At 44.2% G+C, this 22374-nt stretch overlaps 1 protein-coding gene across 1 annotated transcript; it reads left to right on the forward strand.

Annotated features, from left to right (window-relative positions):
• Positions 1-5166: 5166 nt before the first annotated feature.
• Positions 5167-22023, forward strand: DACT2 (dishevelled binding antagonist of beta catenin 2). The gene is made up of 4 exons (XM_050949055.1): positions 5167-5400; positions 11009-11141; positions 13371-13658; positions 18482-22023. Exons 1-4 carry the CDS (start codon positions 5167-5169, stop codon positions 20278-20280), a joined length of 2454 nt encoding a protein of 817 aa, XP_050805012.1. The 3' UTR covers positions 20281-22023.
• Positions 22024-22374: the final 351 nt, after the last annotated feature.

Here is a 22374-nt window from a genome sequence, read left to right on the forward strand (position 1 = left end):
ATGATATGTACGCTAAAAAAAATCAGGCAGTAGGTATCTCAAATTGGGCACTCAAAATTAGGGAATACTTTTGACCTTTCTCTTCACCTCAGTTCCCTATCTCTAAGATGAGGATAATAATACCCCTCACCTCACAGGGGTATTCTGAAAACATATTAATTCATGCTTATGAAGCACTCAGATGCCACAGTGCTAACAACTATGAAGAAGTTCACAAGGAAATTAATAAATCTGTCTTCAGAGTGAGGTAAATGAGGCATGGGACCACTGACGGATGAGGCTAAAACGAACTACTTCATAGCTACTTATTAAGTGAACGCCAAAACTGTATATTGGAAAGTTTGGGGCTGATTCTCTTTCACTCACGCAGGTGTAAATCAGGAGTTATGCCTCTTGACATCCATGGAGTTACACTGACATCAGCAGAAGGCGAATCAGGTGCTAAATCTACTGGAAATCAAAAGCAAAAGCAAAAGTAGTATTCACTGCTGCAGGATTCTGTGTACTAATGCTGGTCAGCAAAACCAAGTATTTTGCTTTAATGTCCCTTTTGTTTTAATCCAGTGCTAAGTACAGTACAGTGAAAGTTGCATAGTTCATCAGTATGAACCTTTTCCCGCCATCATTTCTTTTCCACCTCCAATTTTATGGTTTGAATTTTTGCAGGTGGTCACACCTCTGTCTCTCATCTAGTAATAGAATAGATTACAACAAGCTATTTGCTGAGTTAGCTAAAAAAGATTAAGTGGCATCTTCAAAGGTTCTGGGGAAGAAAGTAATCAATACAACTAAGGAGATAATCAGGAAGCTGGTTTAGATAAAGATAGCACTGAGATATGCCTCATTTGGGACTGAATGTAGGGGAAGATAAAAAGATGAAAGAAAAGGAAGAGCAAAGAATAATAGCTCTCTGTGAAAGAAAGAAAAATGTGACTTTACATAATCTAAGGCTATATTCATATCTAGCATAAATAGTGGTGTATGACTGACTTGTGTGGGGTTTGAATAAAATAATCTGTACTGCATGTCTGTTTTTAATATGTGCTAAGCCAAGTGAATTTCAAAAACACTTAGTTATCTTGTGTGTCATGGCATTTTGCAGGAATCTAACAGCATGTTGTGCACTGGTTTGTTGCCACCTTCCACCCCAGAGGTGGCAGCCTTTCATGTTGTTAGTTTGCACACATCAAGAGTAGTTCTGTTCCCATGTTGGTTTCACTTTCTACCAGCTGTGTCTGACAGTCAGGGCCTAATCATCCTGCTTGCTGAGCTCTGCACACCAGGGGTTCAGTGAGAAAAGAAAACTGATGTTCATGAAAGAGTGGATAAAGCTTGCACAAGGTACCCTTTTTGACCACCCTATTGCATATCCAGTTGGTCCTTCAGGAATGTGCAATAATGCTGTGAATGGCAATTGTACCCACATGGAAGGATGGCATCTGTACCATAAGTAGAGCCATGTTGGGAGATCTGGTTAGTGTTTCCATCCCCGAACCAGTTACAGCACAGCTCTATTTTGTAGTGTAGTAGCATAACCATATTCATGGGAAAGCCTTAGATGGCGGCATAGTGAAAATAAGGATCAATCCCATTTGAACTACAAAATAGTAATTTGCTGCAACTGGGTCAGGGAACAGCCATATTATAACCAGGTATCCCAGTATGGTTCTGCGTGTAACACAGATTAAGCCAATAGCCTTGCCTACCTTAGCATTTTTCAGGAAATCTTCCTCTGTCTTATTACCAGCAAAGTGGTTCTACAGAGAGTAGTAGTGGCAGAGGCACAAGTGTAGACCAGCATTTTTACCACCATTAGTTCTACACCCGATTTGAGCAGGCCATATGTCCTGCCTACATTAATGCTCCTGCCATTGCTGAAACTAGATGGATTCCTCCCCCCAAAACTGTTAGTATAGAATAGATGCAACCAATGAGGGGGACATGACCAACCAAAAAAGATAGTGAAAGGAATGTGTGTGAGGAATGGTTGCCAGTGCAGCATGGTCCCACCATCCCACAGCAATGTACTCAGGACAAGGGCAACTTGATACTCAAGCTAAAGCAAAATTTCTTTAGAGCAGAGGTAGGCAACCTATGGCACACATGCCGAAGGTGGCACACAAGCTGATTTAAAGTGGCACTCAGGCTGCCCAGGTCCTGGCGGCTCTGCATTTTAATTTAATTTTAAGTGAAGCTTCGTAAATATTTTTAAAACCTTATTTACTTTACATATGACAGTAGTTGAGTTCAGGGCCGGCTTTAGGCCGATTCGCCCGATTCCTGGGAATTGGGCCCCGCGCTTTAGGTGCCTTTTAAATTTTTTTACTTACCCTGGCTGCGGTCTGCTCCGGGGTCTTCCATGGCCCCGGCCCCCGCTCCCGCTCCCCTGACCAAAGCGCCGGCGGGAGCGTGGCTGCCCCGCGGCCCCGGCTGGAGCCCCGGCTGGAGCTCCGGCCGGAGCGTGACAAGCCCCACGGCCCCGGCTGGAGCTCCGGGCCCTTTAAATAGCCCCCAGAGCCCTGGGGTAGCAGGAGGCTCTGGGGGCTATTTAAAGGGCCAGGGCTCCAGCTGCCCCTGCCACCCCAGTCCTTTAAATAGCCGCCGGAGCCCCGCCGCCCCTATGCATTCCCCAGGGCTCCTGCGGCTATTTAAAAGGTCCGGGCGGGGTAGAAGCAGGGGAGTCCCGGGCCCTTTAAATAGCCCCCAGAGCCCTGGGATAGTGGGGGGCTTGGGGGCTTTATAAAGGGCCAGGGCTCCAGCTGCCTCTGCTGCACCCCCTGCCCTACCCACACCAGCCCCGCTCCCCCGCTGCCTGCAGCCAGCTCTGCACCCCCTGCCCACAGCCAGCCCCTACCAAACCCTCTGCTCTGTCTGCAGCCAACCCCTGCCACACACCCCTGCCCGCACCAGCCCTGCACTGCCCATCCTGCCCTGTCTCCAGCCAACCCCTGCTGCACCCCCCTGCCTGAAGCCACCCAGTCCCATACTCCTGTCTCCAGCCCTGTCAACCCCTGCTATACCCCCCCATGGCCCTACCTGAAGCCAGCCTGCCCCCCACTCCCCTGTTTCCAGCCAGCCCCGCACCTCTTGCCCTGCCTGCAGCCAGACCCTACCTCCAGTCAGCCCCTGCCCTGCCTCGAACCAGCCCCATGTCCACAGCTGCCCTGCAGTTCCCAGGCCAGTAACCTGCACACCTGCTTCAATGAGGGGGGGCAGGAAGCAGCGAGAACCCACACATGTGCACACCCCCAGGGAGTGGTGGGGACCCACACATGTGAAACGGCAGTCATTAATAACCAATCAACAGCATATATGATGCAATGTACATAATATACAATTGTATTATTTATATAGTTGTGGAAAGTAAATAATACATGGAAGAAATGGAAGGCTTTTTTTTACACTTTTTTAAGTCATCCCTGCCAGGGCCCCACCAAAAGTGTTCGAATTGGGCCCCACACTTCCTAAAGCTGGCCCTGGTTGAGTTATATATTATAGACTTATAGAAAGAGACCTTCTAAAAATGTTAAAATGTATTACTGGCATGCAAAACCTTAAATCTGAGTGAATAAAGGAAGACTCGGCACACCACTTCTGAAAGGTTGCTGACCCCTGCATTAGAGAGTATGCCAGAGAACCAGAAGAGGGGAAGCATGGGCAGCTGGTGAGTGTCTCTGTTAGCCCAGTATTATTTGCTGCTTTGAGGAAGCATATACCCTTGCTGAACTGATCTCAAGTATTTTGAATGCAGCACACAGTGATCTCCGCACCTGAGATCTGGGCAACTGATGGCTACGGTAGCAACGATTCATATCCTAGTGGCAGCAGTAGGAAATGTGTTTCCTGCGGTGTGCCTCATCTACGTCCATTGTGTTCATTGGACCCCTGTAGTGTCAGTGCTTCTTTTCTTCCTCTACACTGCTCTGGCCTGTGTATTAGTCTTGCTGTCTGCTGACCAAATGTCTTCTAGGATTCCTGCATGCCACTGCCTGTGTTTGAAATTGTTAAGTGTAGGCATTTCTGGGTAGCAACAGCTTTGTTGGGTTAGGTTTCCACTGTCAGCTGCGCTTTCAGGCACCATTTACCATGTACCCTCAACCCTCCATATGATCTTTTCTGGGGTGAGACATGCAAGCCAGCCACATCAGCTCCTTACACATAAGTCTCTGGCACCCTATCTGGGTGACCATGGAGGAAGCACTGTTACTGCAACTTTGAGTGCAGTTTTAGAGTGTTGCCTAATCTCCATCTGGGGGATGGGAGAGGGCAGCAGATCGTGAGTGAGAGATGAAGTTACAAAATGTGTATTTTGTATATGAAATTGTACATATGGCTAGAACTAACTTTACACTGTGTGAAACCTCAATGGACCAAATTCTGATCTCACACTGGTGTAAATCTAAGATAATACCATTGGTTTCAGTGGTGTTACTGGCAGATTTACAGTGGTGTAAGTGAGATCGGAATTTTGGCCCTTTGACTTCAGAGGGCTTGCCTCGGCAATCAGTGCAGAATTTGGCCCCCAGTAAGAAGGTAAGAAAACGTGTATATCCAGATAGCTGCTTGCTGTGTAATGTAAAACAGCTGAGCCTCAGCCCTTACTGCACCTCCCCCCGCCACACATTCCAGACTTTTACTGTATTTTGAACTAAAACTCCTTGGGATTAAGGCTGCACGAAGCCTCCTCTAATCACTTTGCTGCCGGATTGATGCAGCCTCCACGCGTGGGCCACAAGACGGCGCAGAGAAGTTCTCTTCATTGTGAGCCGTGTCCCTCTCTTGCTGGGGCCCGCTCCCCTGGGCCAGGGAGGGCAGAGCAAGACGTAACCTGGGGGGCTGGATTTGCCCTTGCCGAAAGAAGGCTCAGCAGCCAGTCACCCGCACCAGCCGCCTCCCGCCAAGGGGAGGGGAGCTGCCGAAGGGGCGGGGGAGGAGGGAAAGGAGGACCATCCGCGGCTAGTTTCCACCTCTATCCACGCAGATAGCTGGCCCCAGGGCGCAGAGCCATAGGCACAGCCCTCCCCTCTGCCTCCCGCCCCTTCTCCAAAACCGCAGGAGCCGCAGTGGCTCCGCAGCACTCCCTCTGCTCCGGGAGAGGGCGAGCAGCTCCGGCCCCCCTCGCTGCTTGCCCATTGCCATGGCCCGGGCGGGTGGCAGCCTCTAAAGATGCTGGGGGAGAGCCAGCAGCACCGGCCGGGCGGCTGGGATCGCTGCAGGGTCGGGGAGAGGCTGCACGCGGCCCTGGCCGGCCTCCAGGAGCTCCAGGTGCTGCGGGAGAAGCAGCGGGCGCTGGTGAGCGGGGCCCTGGCCATGCAGCCGCAGCCGGCAGCCCGCGGGGACCAGGCGCGTAGCAAGGAGCACAGGCTGGAGGCCACGCTGACTGCCTTGAAGGAGCAACTGGTAAGGGCTGAGGCGCCACGGCAGCGAACCGCCCAGCTGTTTGGCCAGATGTTCTCTCTAGAATACGGTGTTCGTCATCTGAGACGCCGAGAGTGTGTTCTGTGTCTGGGGGCAGAGTGCCGATTAAGCGCGTGTGTGTAACTGTTTCTCTCCATCGATCATACCCACCTATAGAGGGTAGGTTAGACCTCCGGTGATAACACACTGAAACACGAACTGGCCCAGTAAACAGGCTGGGTCTGTACAGTATTGAGTCCACGCAGCGGTAGAAACACGAGCTCATGCACAAGCGCCCGTTTGTGGATGCGCTCGCTGTTGTCTTTAACTTGTTCCATTCATAACTCTATGCCAACGTGTGGTGTGAGAGAAAAAGCGTTGCCACTGTGCAGTGCGATAGAAAAATGATTTTTCCTCCCTTCACATCATGACGCATGTTACTAAATGTTTTTTTAAGTAACATTTCCTGTCTGTATCAGATTATTTGAGCAAGTTTTGGATTTGGTTACTCCGCACATTTGGATATTTCAAGTTTATTATAAAAAGTGTGAGTGGATTGTCCAGTGTGAAAATGATTGTCTGGGGCAAAACGGTAGGAACGAAGGATGAGTGATTTCCAGGACACTGGTATTTGTGCCTGTAATTAACGTCTGTTTTACCTTTATTAATTATAAAAATATTATAAATATTTTTTATTTACTGTCATTTAGCCTGCTTGGAATAAGAATAGTGGCTGCAGCTATCCATTCCTGCCAAATGGTTTACAGCCTATTTCTGTAGTTTGGCATTGAATCTAATTCTTTTGCGCATAAAATGTATGTTTTGGCTAAGTATGTCAAAGACACTTTGTCTTTCACAACATACCAATTCCCATCTTATTCTATGTGGTATGCAATTTTGTTTGTTTTATACGTTTATTATTTAAATAGAGTAGTACCTAAGTACACAATTCTCCCCATTACAAGTTGACATCTGATGTAGATTTAACAAAACTGGAAATCAGCTCTAAAAGTCTTGTTTCTGGACAGTGGAAGCTTTGTTTAGAGCAGTGATTGACCACTTGATAGATGTAGGCTCTTGTACATGTCTGAATATGCATTTGAAGGAAATCTGTTCTTAATTATTTAGAAGTGTCTTTGAGTGTCAGGTAGAAAATGTAGCTATGTCTTTTGAGGGAAATAATTTTGCAAAGACACGGCTGGCAGTATTAAGCAGCACTGACAGCCTTCTTGCATGCCAGTCATAATACATGGGCACTGGTACATTCAGTTTCAGAATTCATGACTACAGCCACTGTTATAAGGGGTTTTTTTATTTAATAAGATTTGGTCACAGTTTTTACTGAGTGCATTTTCATCAGACTAAAGTACATAACATAAATATAATGTGAAGGTCATGTGCCAGACAATGCTGAATGCTCTAACCTGAACTGTTTTTAAATAGGACAAGGAATAAAGCTGATGATTAACTTGATTTAAGTAGTATACATATCAGACTTGTCAGCACTCATCTTATTTAAAAGTAACCATTTAGAGCTGAAGATCAAACTTTTTCTAATGTATATATGTGGGGGAGTAAGGGAGGGGGAAGGATCAGGAAAACTGCTGGCTTGTATCCCTTAAATACTTTGTTCTGGAACGGATTGCCTGATCAAAAGAGGGAAATAATTGAATTTGTTTGATATTAGCCTTGCATTTAACATTTGTAAATTTTTGTGGAAGGAAAAAAAAATCTAAATTAGGACTGAAACTAGTTTCATAAAAAAAGAATACAATCAAAGGCTAGAGGCTTTAATCTCTCTAGTACTGGCAATTACACACATCAGTAAACTCAAAGTTAATTCAGAGCTCTCTCCCTCCCCATATTGGTGTTAGACTTGGTCATCAGTTATCAATCAGGTGTGAAAACAGAAAGGATATTCATTAAATGTAGGCAGTTTTATCAGACAGAATCTCAGAGTGAAAATTGGCTTTAACCTTCAGGGAACCTAAGCACCACTTGTGAAAACACAGCAGCAAGCATATCTTGATTAAAGTCAAAATTGCAGCACAAGTGTACTGCCAACCACTTGATTACCTGTCATTGATAATTTTAACTAATGGCTGCACTTTATGTTTTTAACAAAAAAGAAAAGATGATTTAAAACATTTATTGCCTGCTCAAGACCACTGGGTTCATATAAACACTTAGTGACCTCTGACCAAAGTGATCCATTGGTGTTTGACACAAGGTGTTGTGCTGTAATTACACATTTGTTTATATATTTTCCAACTAAGACATGAAAGTGGGTGATTAGTTTTATCAGGACTTGTCTGGCTATTAATTATGCTTTCAATAGGGTGAGGCAAACTAGACCATAAAATTATACTTTTGAAATAAAAAGCAGATATAGCTGCAGGAATCTTGAGAAATGTATTGTCCTAGTTCACTCTTGGAAAAGGACTGCTTTCACCAGGTGGTGTCACTGCAGTCATGGGAAATAAGTAGAGATACTTTTTTCCTGGGGGATGATGCGAAAAGGCACAAGAAAGGCGTGAGTTCTAATTAATCTATGGTAGAGTCTAGATTTCCAGGTCCCAGATTGGCAAACACAACATAGGTAAAGTTCTTCCCCTCCTCTAGCAGCTCTTAAGTCAGAAGACGCAGATACAACATAGGAATGGTTAAACATGGGTTGGTCTTGCAGTGTAGGTGAAACCAAGTTTTAAGCATATGCCTGAACTGCACTACAGCCTTTGGACTTTAGCAGGGTTGTAGCCTAGTTCAGGGACACAGTAGGGTGTCTTCTTCATAGCAAGAGCAAACCATATCAGGTTCGCAATTGGATCCCTCCTCTCCATCCCCAGTATTTGTAACAGTGGAGATAGGATGAAACTCTCATTGCAGAGATGGTGAAGGGGAGCAACATTGAGTGGCACTACCTAGTTGCACTGACTCTTAAGAAAGCTAATCTAGTTTCCTGAGATGACATTTTGGTAGCATTGAGTAGAAGGAAGAGGAAAGAAAGTACTCAAACTTAGTAAAAAATAAGTAATTCTGAGGTTCTTTAGGTATGTAACTGGGCAGAAATTCAAGGCAATATCACCCACTATTTCTCAAATGTTTTCCCAAATAATATTATTTATAAAATGAAGGCAATTGAGTGCAATTATTTTGCATTGTCTAGTTCCAAATGAATTATCAGATTATGAAAATGTGTTGAAGGGACATATAGGTTTATGCTGAAATGTCAAGAGAAAAGACGTTCCAGTCTCTTGGGTCTTGACAGATTCTATACACTTCAGATTGTCATTATCTCTCTGGTTTTATATGGGAGAGAGAGGGAAACGTTTAAAAAAAAATTGTGTACCAGAAATCAGATGAAGTAATGCGTACTGTCAGAGCCTAAACTTATACCCACAGAAGTCAACAGCAAAGCCTCCATCACTTCAAAGCTGCAAAGCTTGGCCCTAAATGTTTGGCCAAGATTTTCAAAGGTGACTGGTGATTTTCAGTGCCTCAGTTTGGTGTGCCCACCTGCCTTCTGAGAATCAGGTTCCTTTAAGGGTCTCAAATTGGGCACCCAAAAACTGAGGCCATCAAGAACACTAGTTGCTTGTGAAAATTGTGTCCCAGTTGCCCACGCAAGCAGTGTACTGCAAACTTCTTCACATCTGTACGCCTCAAAGCAAATAGATAGTTTCATTCTGCCTCATGAAAAATTCATTTTGTGAACTGAGAAATCTTGAGTTTAGGATTTATTGTTCAGGGTGCTGCTTGCTGCTTTTTTAAAAAAATAGTCTGAGTTATCTGAATAATTTAAAGAGCACTTGTTCTCTTGAAGCCTAGAAGGAGTTAACGAACAGTGTAAAGTCTCCCAAGAACATGAAAACCCCGTAGTGGGGGACAATGGGGAAGGGTTAACAAGGATGATGTAACTCATGCATATTGGTTAAAGCGAAAGCTCAAGGGTGTAATAAATAATCTCTGAATATCTGAGAGCCTTGTTGAACACTTTGTGGCCTCTCTGCCATTAATCAGAAACAGAAATTACAGACTGAATGATTGGCTGGCAAAACATTAATCATTAAGCAATTAATTCCAGCCATCCAAACAAAACTTTGTGATTTCCTGAATAGGTGGGACCCAGGGAGGCACAACATGTTTAGTTTTCTCAAAACAATGAAAAGAAACTAAAGGAGAGTTTAAAAGGTAACATATTCATCATGAGATGGAGAAGAAGTTGTTCTTTACTATTTAGATCTTACCTTAACATTTCTTTGTGACAAGAAGAACAAAACCCCTCCCCCTTGTTTTGTTAGGAAGCAGTTGTTGGCTCGTGCCTAAGCTTTCTTGTACATATGGCACTAATAAAGGACCTCACACTTCTTGTGCCTTGCAAGTTTCATCCAGTTCTTTAGGATTCCAGAGTAGGCTGGAGAGATCTTTTCAGTCCCTTGAGCAAAGTTGCCAGCTCTTACAATTTTATTGTGAGTCTCATTAAAGCTCCAGCTCCTGGCACCTTGGAATTACATCAGAATATCAGCATCAGTTTTTGGTGTTTGATTGTTCATTTTGTTTAAGTTTTTAGTTCTCATGGTTGTGGAGAAAAGCCTGAAAACATGAACCCTAAAGGTTCTAAAAACTAGAAGCCAAATAAAAATAATCCCAAGTATATATATTTAAATCTCATGATTTTTAAGCCAACTTCATGGTTTTGGGATCCTGAACTCACTGGTTTTGTTTTATACCCATATAACTATAGAGAAATGTCTTCAAAGTTCGGGTCTTGTAAGCAAACCAAATGTGCTTGCTGTGCCCTGTGTGATAAGAAGATACATTTACATTCTATAGTGTCCATTTATCGTGAAGGATAAAGTGTTCTTACAGACTGTACGTACTGTGTATGTATTGCTTATCCTCCACTAAGACCAAGTCTACACTACCACTTTTGCTGGTATAACTTATGTCGCTCCGGGGTGTGAACAAAACACCCCCCTGAGTGACATAAATTACACTGACTGAAACGCTGGTGTGGACAGCACTATGTCAGTGTGAGAGCTCCCACCGGCAGGGAGGTGGTTTTGTGATGTCAATGGGAAGAGCGGCTACATGAGCGATCTTACAGTGGCGCAGCTTCATTGATACATCTGTGTTGGTGTAAGCTCATTAGTGTAGACATGGCTTAAGATGCAGCAGACCCTTCTGAGGTGGAACGTAGGAGATGTTGTTACCATTCTATATCAACACAATTACACAGGGGACCCGATGCAACCCCACTGGAGTCAGTGTAAAGTTTCCCATTGACATCAGAGGAAGCTGGCTCAGTCCCGGTGTGTTACAGAAAAGGAAGAGAAGAACTGTTTCAGTGTGCAGGTACACAGAAAATGTTTAGGGTAGGTAGGCAGAATACAGGATATTCTGAGAAGCAGAGTGTTTTATATTTATGTCAGATTTCAGAGTCATTACATTAGCCAATTACTGTAGTCCTTAGCTGAGCAAAACTTTCAGTGGGACTTTTGCTTCAGGAGTACATAATTGGCTAATACGCCTGGCAAATTCACTATATGACCCTGAGATCCTAACTGTGACTATTCTTTATTTCCCCCTTCTTTCCATGACCTGTGAATAGTCACGTTTAAGGAGACAGGATGTTGGCTTGAAAAGTCACCTGGATCAGCTGGATCAGCAAATAAGTGAACTGAAGCTGGATGTCAGGAAATCCTCTAGCGAATACCTCGACAGTGACAGCAGACCCAGCTCAGGTAATGCACTCTTGAGAATTTATTTATTATGGTTCTAGTGGAATTTGTATGAATTCATAGACTCATAGAGTTTAAAACCAGAAGGAACCATTAGGTCATCTAGTCTGACTTCCCATACAGCACAGGCCATTCAGTTTCACCTGATTACCCCTGTATTGAGCCTAATAACTTGTTTTTGGCTAAAGAATATCTTTCAGAAAGGCATCCAGTCTCAACTGGAAGACATTCAGAGATGGAGAATCTACCATTTCCCTTGGTGGTTTGTTCCAGCAGTCAGTCACCCTCACTGCTAATGATTTGTATCTGATTTCTAATTTGAATTTGTCTGCCTTCAGCTTCCTGCCACTGGTTCTTGTTATGCTTTTCTCTGCTAAATTAAAGACCCGTTATAGTCTAGTATTTTTCTTCCTCTCAAGGTACTCATACTCTAATCAAGTCAGCTCTCAATCTTTTTGATGAGCTCTTTTCAATCTAAGGAATTTTCTCCAGCTCTCAAACTGTATTTGTGACTCTTTACTGAGCCCTCTCCAATTTTTTCAACATCCTTTTTAAAAATGTGGCCACCAGGTCTGGATGCAGTGTTCCAGTACCAGTCGCACCAATGCCATACAGAGGCAAAATCAACCTCTCTACTCCTATCCACTTCCTTATACAGCCAAGGATCACACTGGCCCTTTTTGCCACAGCATTGCACTGGGAGCTCATGTTCAGTTGCTTGTTCACTATGACCCATACATTCTTTCCAGAGTCACTGCTTCTCAGGATATAGCCCCCCCTCCGTCCCTTCTGCAGGTATGGAACTGCTAAATGCAACTCAGTGCATTAATTAAACATAAATAATATCTCTTGTGTGAAATGGAAAATATTGGGATATTTTAAATTGCACACATTAAAAATTCCTGCAATTAATATTTTTCTGTAGTGCTGTCTGAGAGCTGAGCAGAAATTAGGCACCTTTCCATCATTCCTTGTCTTCAGGTACAGTTAGGATTTTGGGTCCTCTGTTTTTGGCTGCCAACTTGAGACACATGAAAGGTGTCTTATTTTCAGAAAGTGCTGAGCACCACGCTCTGAAAATCAGACCCTTTTAAGCTGCCTCAGGTTGGATAGCCAAAAACTGAGACACTCGCAGTCACTAGTTGCATTTGAAAGTTTATGCTGTTGTTTTCAGAAAACAAAAAGATATAGGAATAGATTATCGAAAGGCTAGCTCTCATTTGAACTTCAGGCTTGTTAAACATGATCATGTGCTTAAAGTTAAGTGTGTGCTCACTTGTTATGCTGGTTGAGGGCCCAAAGTGAATAGATCAAGCCCAATAAACTGTGGTTGAACTGGAGTGCATCTTGTAGAAGGACATGCAATCTCAATCAAAAAACCCAGTGATCATGAATTTACCACTGTAGCAAATGGCAGAGAGGATTTATTGTTTATTCATAGGGCCCTACCAATTTCACAGTCCATTTCGGTCAATGTCATGGTCACAGGATTTTAAAAATTGTACATTTCATGATTTCAGCTATTAAAATCTGAAATTTCACAGTGTTATAATTGTAAGGACCCTGACCCAAAAAGGAGCAGTGGGACGGGGATGTCGCAAGGTTCCTGTAGGGGGAATGGGTTGTGGTACTGCTACCATTACTTCTGCACTGCTGCTGGCGATGATGTTGCCTTCAGAGCTGGGCAGCTGGAGAGCCCAGCTCTGAAGGCAGAGCCGCCACCAGCAGCAGCGCAGAATAAGGATGGCCTGGTATGTTATTGCCACCTTTACTTCTACGCTGCTGCCTACAGAGCTGGGCCCTCAGTCAGCAGCCACCACTCTCTGGCCACCCAGCTCTGAAGGCAGCAATGCAGAAGTAAGGGTGGTGTGGTATGGTATTGCCACTCTTACTTCTGGGCTGCTGCTGGCAGGGCACTGCCTTCAGAGCTGGGCATCCAGCCAACAGCCATCGCTCTCCAGCTGCCCAGCTCTGAAGGCAGCACAGAAGTATGGGTGGCAATACCGTGACACCTCCTCACTCCCCACAACTCTCTTTTGGGTCAGGCCTCTCAATTTGAGAAACGCTGATTTTCTCCCATGAAATCTGTGCTGTATATGCTGTATAGGGTAAAAGCACACAAAGGAACATATTTCACTGTCCGTGATGCATTTTTCTTGGCCATGAATTTGGTAGGGCCTTATTTATTCACTGTACGCCAGAAAGATGTTTGTATTTATTTGAACTCTACAGGCTTTTACGACCTGAGCGATGGTGGTTCCTGCTCACTGTCCAACTCTTGCACATCTGTGTACAGTGAGTCCATATCCTCCTCCCACACCAGTCTGTTGCCAAGCTGTCAGCAGCCCAAAACACGGCTCAGTGTCTTTGATTATCGGCCCAAGTCTGCAGACGAAACCACTGTGCACACCACTAAGTTCCAGCACCAGGGAGTCTATGTCCGTGATGGATGTCGAATCAAGGCTACCATGGACATTTCTGGAACTCCTGCCAGGTCCAGACCAAGGCCAGTTTCCACAGGTAATTGGTTGCAGAACTGAACGATGTGAAGGGAAGATGAATGTTGATAGTCCCACTTATTACGTTTAGCATCATAGTGTGACATATATGAATAGTGCAGTTAATACAATAGTGTGCATTTGAAAACACACAAAAGCAAAAACAAAACAATAAAATCAAACTACTTACTGCCTAATTCTCAGCTATAGCATAGTCAGGCACCTTTAACTAATAACAGACAAGGAGGATATTTGCAAGTAGATCAGTATATAAGGCCTGAGAAGTTATTGTAAGACTTGTTTGATTAGTTTTGATTACATTTCCCAGCATTTGAGTTTGCAAAATCAGCAAAATAGGAGCTATTTTGTGAAATATCTTGCATGAGCTGAGAGAGGTGTGTGAAAATTCAACCAGGGAAAAATAGCAAAAAATTGTTAACTTATTGAGGAAGATTGCAAAACTCTGAGCAGAAGGAGCTGCCTCCTTTCAGTTTTTGGTATCTGTTTTCCCATTCTGTTGTACAGTGAGAATGATCGCATTTACCTACCTACCTACAGTCACAAGCCTATGGATAGCTTAAACCTTGTTTACACTCAGATTTTACTGTTTACAGATCAGGATAACAGACACAGAGAGGTTAATTGATTTTTCCTGGGCTCAGTGTGGTCTACTGAAATAGGCAGGGGCCTGAGAGCCAGCCTTGAGTTGAAATCCTGAGTCTGATGTTGACTTACTTTGTAACCTTGATTCTTGCAAGTCTTCTGTTTACCCAGATATAAAAAGTGAATAATAATTTACCTCCTACAAAGGGGTCTTGTAAGACCTAACTAAAGAATGTTTATAAATTGCTATGTAAGAGCAAAATATTAAGGACCCTTAGAGGCAGAAATAGAACTTTAGTTAATGGTTCCAGCCCTGTCCTTGTTCCTCTATATCTGTGTTTCTCCACCCTAGCAGTTTCTCTCCATGACCCAAGAGTTTTCAACAGATAACCACTATGGGTTGGGGGGTGCTGCTGGGTGAGGGAATGAGTGATGTTGGGTGGGAAAGGTGGAAAAGGTAGGGATGGTGTGTTCTAGGATGCTAGAGCTCATCCCTTCTCTCCCAACCACTGCCTGCTATTTGCTCTGTTTTGGGTAAGTGCAGCTTCCAGATGCTGTGAGCTGCATGAACAGTCTGGCTGTGGAGTCCAGGCAGCCAACTCCACAGCATCTTGAAGAGGCAATTCCTGCAATATTGGGGTGCAAAGGAAGTGAGGAAGAGCTACTGTGAGTCACAATAGCTTCAACAGGAGAAGAGAGCAAACTTCTCCTTCCCTCTCAAGTGCTTGTCCTCTTTGGGCCCTATTGCCTGCCAGTTTTAGACAGGCTGAACTTTTTATTCTGCTTGCAGTTGTAGACGTGTTGGTCCCAGGACATTAGAGAGACAACAGAAGTTGGTCCAATAAAAGATATGACCTCACCACCTTGTCACTCGCTCTAGCAGGGGTGAATTTGCTGTGAGTCAATGATCAGCCTCTTGCAACTCCCTACTCGGTTCCACCCCACAGGCTGAGAATCACTGCCCTAGGGTTTCTCAGCCCATGGGTTGCAACTCAAAATTGGCTTGCTAGTATGTGTCCAAGTCTTGCAGGACTAGCTGGGCTTGGCTCCCCACTTTGGGCTTTACAACCTGGTGCATGGGATCATATTACTGTTCAGGTTTGGCCCAGCTGTCCCTCTGTCATGCCCCCCGGGGGAGGCAGCATTAGGTCTGGAGGCATTTTGGGAGGCCCTTGGGTCCCAACAGACCATCAAGGTTTACAAATGGGTCCTGAGCCAAAAAAAGGTTGAGCACCACTGCTCTAGAGCTTGTGGTTGGCCTCTCGAGGGGGTAGTGATGGTGACCTCTTGGAAAATGTGCTTCATTACTCCTGTTTGAATTTTTGTACAGTTTTTTATTTTCATCCTGGTAAAGAGTGGGTCAGCAAATTTGTTGTGGGACTGATACCATGTTTGTAATAGTTTCACAGGACTGATTTAGTCCCTTCTCTTGACTCATTTTAGACAAATAGAATAGAACTGTACATGAGTCCTCACATAAAGAAATATTCCTAACGTTATCTAAGCTAGAATGCGGGTTAGAATTTTAAACTCCAGTCCCTTTGCCTTTTTTTGAATAGGATGTGGGGAACAGATTAATTTGTTCTGTGCTGGATGTAGAAGACAGGTAGATGCCAGAACAACCCTCTTTCTTTTGTATCCAGCCACACACAACTAAAAGCCAGACAAAAAGATACCAATGTTACACCCTGTGAATGAGTTCTTCAATCTAAAAGGAATTTCATGGGTGTGTGTGTGTGTGTATGTATTTAAGATTTGAAATAACAAGGGTGCAAATGTCCCAGTGCATGAACAGCAGACAGTTCGAAATTTGTAAGTCTCCCCATGTTGTCTTCTAGTAGTACAGAAAAGGTTAACATAATTTACTTAGAAAGAACAGGAGTACTTATAGCACCTTAGAGACTAACAAATTTATTGTAGCATAAGCTTTCGTGGGCTACAGCCCACCTCATCGAATGCATGCAGTGGAAAATACAGAAGGAAGATAGATAATACACACAGGGAGCATGAAACAATAGGTGTTACCATACACATCATAAAGGAGAGTGATCAGTTAAGGTGAGCTGTTGTCAACAAGACAGAAAAATAACTGCTTGTAGTGGTAATGAAAATAGCCCATTTCCAGCACTTGACAAGGAGATATAAGGAACTGGGGTGAGAGGGAGATAAGTATGGGGAAATAGTTTTACTTTGTGTAATGGCCCATCCACTCCCAGTCTTTATTCAAGCCTGATTTAATGGTGTCCAATTTCCAAATTAATTCCAATTCAGCAGTCTCTCGTTGGAGTCTGTTTTTGAAGTTTTTTTGTTGTAATACTGCTACTTTCAATATCGCAAATCTGACGTCAAGAATTATAACATTCTAAAACCAGTCGAAGAACACTTCAACCTCCCTGGCCACTCGATTACAAACCTAAAAGTCATAATATTACTACAACGAAAACTTCAAAAACAGACTCCAATGAGAGCAAAGCAGTGAAACAGGGAATTTACCTGGCTCCCTGTGGAATCCCTGTGCAAGAGGAATTCCTGAGTGGTGTAGAGCTGTTAGTTACTCTACAAGACCTATTTTCCCAGCCCCTAGCTCAGGATGTTCTCAGGGGAAAAGGGGGCTATGTGGCTGTCGGCAGCCAGATGTAACTTACATCAGCCCTGAAGTTACTTCAACTTATGATGGGGACTGAACAAACTTCTTCCTAAAAACTCCAATTTCAAGGGAACATGTCTAAGAACTTGTCTATACAGAGAATTAGTGTAAGGCAAGGTGAGGTGTAAATCTACCGCGCTCTAGCATGCCATGCAATAAGTTGCCATGTGTAACCTGCTACCACACACTAAAAGTTGTGTAGTGCGCTTTGACCTACTGCTGAAACAGCAGGTATGTCGAAGTGCACTAGTGGAGCAGCAGGGTCCGTACCGCCAGTTACTATGCTGTATATTCACTCCCCAGCTGGCCATGTATTAACTCTGCATTTAGACAAGGCCTCAGACACAGTGGAGGATCTAAGCCAATATCTAGTTTTCTTTTAGGGTGAAGATAATTCTTAGTCTGTTCCTCCAAATGTCTTTTTAAAACACACACACCTACCTGCAAAAGAATTTTTCAATTTTCCTCCCATTTAATAAAGTCTCTTAAGTGTGTGTTGCCTGCTAGAATCAAAGACTCCAGGAACAGAGAATGCAGAGCGGGTGACTCACTTCAGAAAGGCAACTCTCTGCAACTTTGGTATCAAATGAAGGAAAAAGATCCAATTAAGATGTTTCATTGGATTCTGGGGGAGGAGGAGTGAGCCTATAAAATGCAAATACATCTAAATGGCTTTCCAGTGTAGTTAAAGTGTTAGTGCTCACTGCAGTGTCTCACTGAGGCAGAATGTAAAAGAACACAGCAGTAATTGCCAGCTCTGAAGGGATTAAGAGACACTTTGACTTTAGCTCCATTTAGCTCCAGTCAAAGCAGTTGGTTCAGGACTGTAGATTTCAAAAGACACATGAACCAGTATGGGGAGGGGAGTTTGAATTCACAGTTAACCATTAGAACCAATACTATTAACTGCTTACCTCCTGGGAATTTCAAGAATTTATTTCCTCAGTTGCTATGGGAAGCCTAACCCTGAGAGAGTCTCTAGCTGGCCCTGAGAGAAAAGAATTAACAAATTCTGCTAGACTTTACTGGATTTTTTTATATGACATTTGACTTTAGACTTCCTGGTACTTAGATTCCTTTTATATCTCTCTTGGGGGATCATCTTTTTTTTGTGCCTTTTTGAGCTGTGTAGTTTTAAAACATTTTAATGGCACAAGCATTAATTTCTCTTAAGTGACCAGTTTAAACCTCAAGTAAGACATGAGTTCAGTCCTTTGCTTTTAAAATCATTGGTCCAGATTCCAATCATTATATACCAGTGTAAACCTACTGAAAGCAGCCGTGTTACTCAGGAGTTACACTGGTGTAACTGAAATGAGAATCTGCCCTTTTGCATTTACCATTCATTGATTTTACATAGGTGTGTTTCTAAAGCATGTTTTCCTCATATTTTTCTGGTCTCAACAAGAAGATAATACAAAGAAATGCAGAGTGCTTGGGGTATTAACTTATTTTTGTCATGATTACACTAAAATACTCATTAATGACAAAGGATATTAAATAGTCTCTGAAATATCTCCTTGAAATATAAGCTGTGGCACTAGAAGAAATTACCTGTGATATAACTCTTTGATTTATTTCCATTCGATATCCAGGTGACCTGGAAAGATGTCTGCCAGAAGACACTAGATTTCAGAAAGTGACAGACCCCAAATCCATGCCCCCCCTTTGTCAAGGAGTGGAATTCCAGTTCCAGAGTGTGGACCCAAAATACCAAAATGACTTGGTCTCCAAGAGCGGCAATGATGTGTATCCTTACCCAAGCCCTCTTCATGCTGTGGCTTTACAAAGCCCACTTTTTTCTCTGGTGGGGGTACCATTGGAAACAGACAACAACCCTTCCCCCAGTAAACCCATGCCTAGTGTTACAGGCCCCAGCTTGATTAGGACTAGGCCAGTCATTGAGGCCAGGCCAGGGGGTTATATCAACAAACTGCTGCAGCTGACAAGATGCCGAGGGAACAATCACGCAGATGCCAGTGAGAGGGTTTCAACAAAGAGCCAGCCATCCACAATGCCCCAGAGACTCATTATAACCCCCAGCGCTGGTGGAGTGAAAATTAACAGCAGCAGCAGCAGCCAGCTGGAAAAACAAGGGAGCTCTCTGGAAGGTAACAAAGCTGAAGGGAAACTGCAGAGGGAGGTGCCTGAAGAGGAATGTGCCAAGCAGCAGGAGACTGTGCACTGTGTGAATGTAGAGCAGCCATCCACCCTGCCTGACCCAGAGTCATCAGCTGTAAATAGTTGTTACCCTGCCAAGTCAACAGCCAGGGGCTCTCCTCTGGCAGAAGCAGTGAGGAGAGGCCTGGAGCACAGTTCCTCCTGCTCACAGATATGCTATGAGGTCTCTAGTCCAGGTATCTTGAACACTAAAGCTATCCTGCCCAGAAAGCCTAACAGGAGGTGCAGCACCCTCAAGCTGGTTAATGCAGGGGGTGATGAGCCAGTTACTCAGAGTGAATTTGTTCATGCCCAGTTTGTCCCTGCAGAATCCCATCAAGTCAGAGTGAGGTTTGCCAGCTCCAAAATGAAGTCTGTGAAGGTGAAGAGAAGGAACAGTGAGAAGGTGCTAAGGCCTGGGAAGCAGACCTTTTGTGCAGAAAAGTCAAGGGGAGCCCATGGAGCTGCCAGGCTGCCTGTTGAGTGGAATCTGCCTCAAAAACAGCATGGAGGAAAGAGCCTTGTCAGGAGACCTACATACACTGGAGAGGTTACTGGCAGGTCTTGTTCAGAGTCCAGCCTATTCCCCGTGCAACTCCGAATGCCCCCAGTGCCATCCAGGCCTGAACTTTACCGGGCATCTGCTAATGCACTATATTCTCTTGAAACGGCTTACATAGACACAGCCACCAAGAAAAAACAGCGTAAATGGCAGTCCACTGTGGAGATCTCAGCAAAGGCTCACCTTGCCAACCTCTCTAGTGGCTTTGGCCTAGGGCCACCAAGACAGCCAGTAAGGAGAGCAGGGGTCCTGCGTACTGTAAGCATGAGGGCACGTTCGAAGCATCACCACCATGGAACATATGCCAAAAGCGAGTCAGACCATTCTGAATACTCCGCTGAATGTGCTTCCCTTTTCCACTCCACCATTGCAGAGACCAGCGAAGGTGAGGTCAGTGATTACACAACCAACCGCTTTGGGGACAGCGAGTCCAGTGAAAGTGATTCAGAGGGCAGCAGCAATAGCAGCAGCCTCACTCTTGACTATGATGATGCCGATGAAAGCGAGTTGGTCTGGCCCGAAGCTTCTGTCAGGCAGCCAGCAGCTGCCCAGGCCTCTTCCAAGCCTCTTCCCCCCATGCCCAAAATCTGTCGCATCAAAGCTTCAAAGGCGCTGAAGAAGAAGATTAGGAGATTCCAACCTGCTGGTCTAAAGGTTATAACCATGGTTTAAGTGAGAGCAAGCATCTGTTTATCCCAATGAGATATCATGCTGGCTCTGGCTCATTTATAAAACAAAAGGACTTATGCCCAAAGAAAAGGACAGTTTTAAAGGAACTCTGAACAACCTCCAGATCCACATAAAGGACCTTTTCATTTGCTAATGGCCACATATTTGACCCTGTATCTAATTTCCTCTTTTGCCATGTAGTCTGTAAATATATATTTGTGTATATAGCGTGGATGCCTTTTCTTCCAGTACTTCAGAGGTCACTGCAACTAAAAACGAGGTGGCAAGCCCAAACAGCCTCGTCCATAAGATTTTCTGGGGAAGGCTTTTAGTGTCTGTTGCCCACGTGCACCACAGAGCTTCCCTTGTTTGAGATACAAAGGCCTCCCAAGAAGGGCAGCTCTTCCCCAACTGAAGATACTGAAGCTTCCCTACACTAAGGATGTCTCCACAACCTGAGATGTCAGTCTTCTCCCACTGAGACACCTATGCACTCCTCCTATTAGCCACCCATCTTTTCCTGTGCCCATCTGGCAGAGAACTAGGGAGCTCTCCTCAGTTTCCTCCACATTAGGATGGACCATTCCCACACCAGCCCCAGTCACTAGGAGGCTGGGCCCCTTCTTCAATAGAAATAATTAAAGTTTGAGAGGAGAGGATGTATTTGTGAATAAGAACAAGATTTTGATTCTGTTTCTGTTTACAAAATTGAGGGTATAAATAAGGTTTAAATCCTTCTTTTATGTTATTTCATTTATTCATGTTTTTTTTTTGAATGGGTGAAAGAATGTTATGAATGCTCCATATCAAAGTGTGCAAATAGCTGGGTTTGAGAGCACAATAACTCTGCTCGTCCAGTTGCACACTCAATAAATACTATTTAATGTACTCCAGAAAACTGTTACTGTCTGGCTTCCTGAAAGAAAGTGATTGTTTTATTAGCGGCTGATCTGAAATGCAAAGATTCTAAAGGGCCAGTGCTTGCCAGCGGTACCAAAGGAAAACAAAGAAAGGTCCATGGTTTCACTATAGTTTTGTGTGTCTGTTTTTTCCAGACAGGGTGTTTCTCAGTCAAGGGTTGCTAGAGTTTGGTTGACCTTTATCACTAACCCTTTTGGATCTGTAGTTTAAGAAGCCTTGGGCCTGTAGTCCACTATATGCTCAGGGGCGGCTCCAGGCACCAGCGCAGCAAGCACGTGCCTGGGGCAAGCCATGAGGGGCAGCCTGCCGGTCGCTGTGAGGGAAGCAGGCAGATGGCTTTCAGCGGCACACCTGCAGGAGGTCTGCCGGTCCCATGGCATTGGCACCAATTCGGCAGTGGGGACGCCGATGTCGCGGCACCAGTAAACCTCCCGCAGGCAAGCTGCCAAATCCACATGACCAGCAGACCTCCCGCATGCGTGCCACCGAAAGCTGCCTGACTGCCATGCTTGGGGTGGCAAAAAACATAGAGCCGCCCCTGTATATGCTGATGGAATTAGCTAACTGCTTAAAAAAAAAAAAGTACTTGCACTCAAGGGTTAATGTTGATAAAATATTAAAATAAGTTTTAAATAAAATCGAGACAAAAACAGAAAACCTTCCTGGTTTTGTGTGCACTCCCATTCTATGGGCTGCGGGAGACAAGTCTTTTCAAGCAGCTACGCTGAGGTCTGCAATACCTACACAGTGGCACCAGAGTGATTTCACTTTTTAACTAGGGATAGTAAAAGAAACGTACATATTGACGTGTGAATTTACCAGTTAAAGATGAAGCCAATTGTACTTCGCATTTAAAAATGAACATATTTAAACTGTAGGCTGACATTAAATGTTTCTGTGACTAGAACTGTGTGTTTCTATTTTGACAAAGTGGTGTAAAAATGTAAGCAATTTTTGGTAGTCAGAGCTAGGCTTTGATGTTTACACTCCAGTAAGACAAATGGGGGAATTTCACGCTTCACACTTGGTATTCTATTGTGTCACTGTGTCTGGCTACAGAACAAACAAGATGATTTATGGCATGATGGCTTTCTTCAGCACCAGAGGTACATTTTTCATAAAAGCTTTGATTCTGGAGAACATGGGAAAAGTTACATAAGGAACTTTAAATACATG

The sequence above is a fragment of the Gopherus flavomarginatus genome, chromosome 4 (assembly GCF_025201925.1).
Source record: "Gopherus flavomarginatus isolate rGopFla2 chromosome 4, rGopFla2.mat.asm, whole genome shotgun sequence".
Taxonomy (NCBI): Eukaryota; Metazoa; Chordata; order Testudines; family Testudinidae; genus Gopherus; species Gopherus flavomarginatus.

What these genes read in the sequence shown, in the direction of transcription:
- DACT2 (XM_050949055.1), top strand. Translation starts at nt 5,167, where the DNA reads ATGCTGGGGGAGAGCCAGCAGCACCGGCCGGGCGGCTGGGATCGCTGC. An exon ending in CTGCCTTGAAGGAGCAACTG is followed by an intron (nt 5,401 to 11,008) that starts GTAAGGGCTGAG and finishes ACCTGTGAATAG; the next exon opens with TCACGTTTAAGGAGACAGGA. An exon ending in ACCAAGGCCAGTTTCCACAG is followed by an intron (nt 13,659 to 18,481) that starts GTAATTGGTTGC and finishes TTCGATATCCAG; the next exon opens with GTGACCTGGAAAGATGTCTG.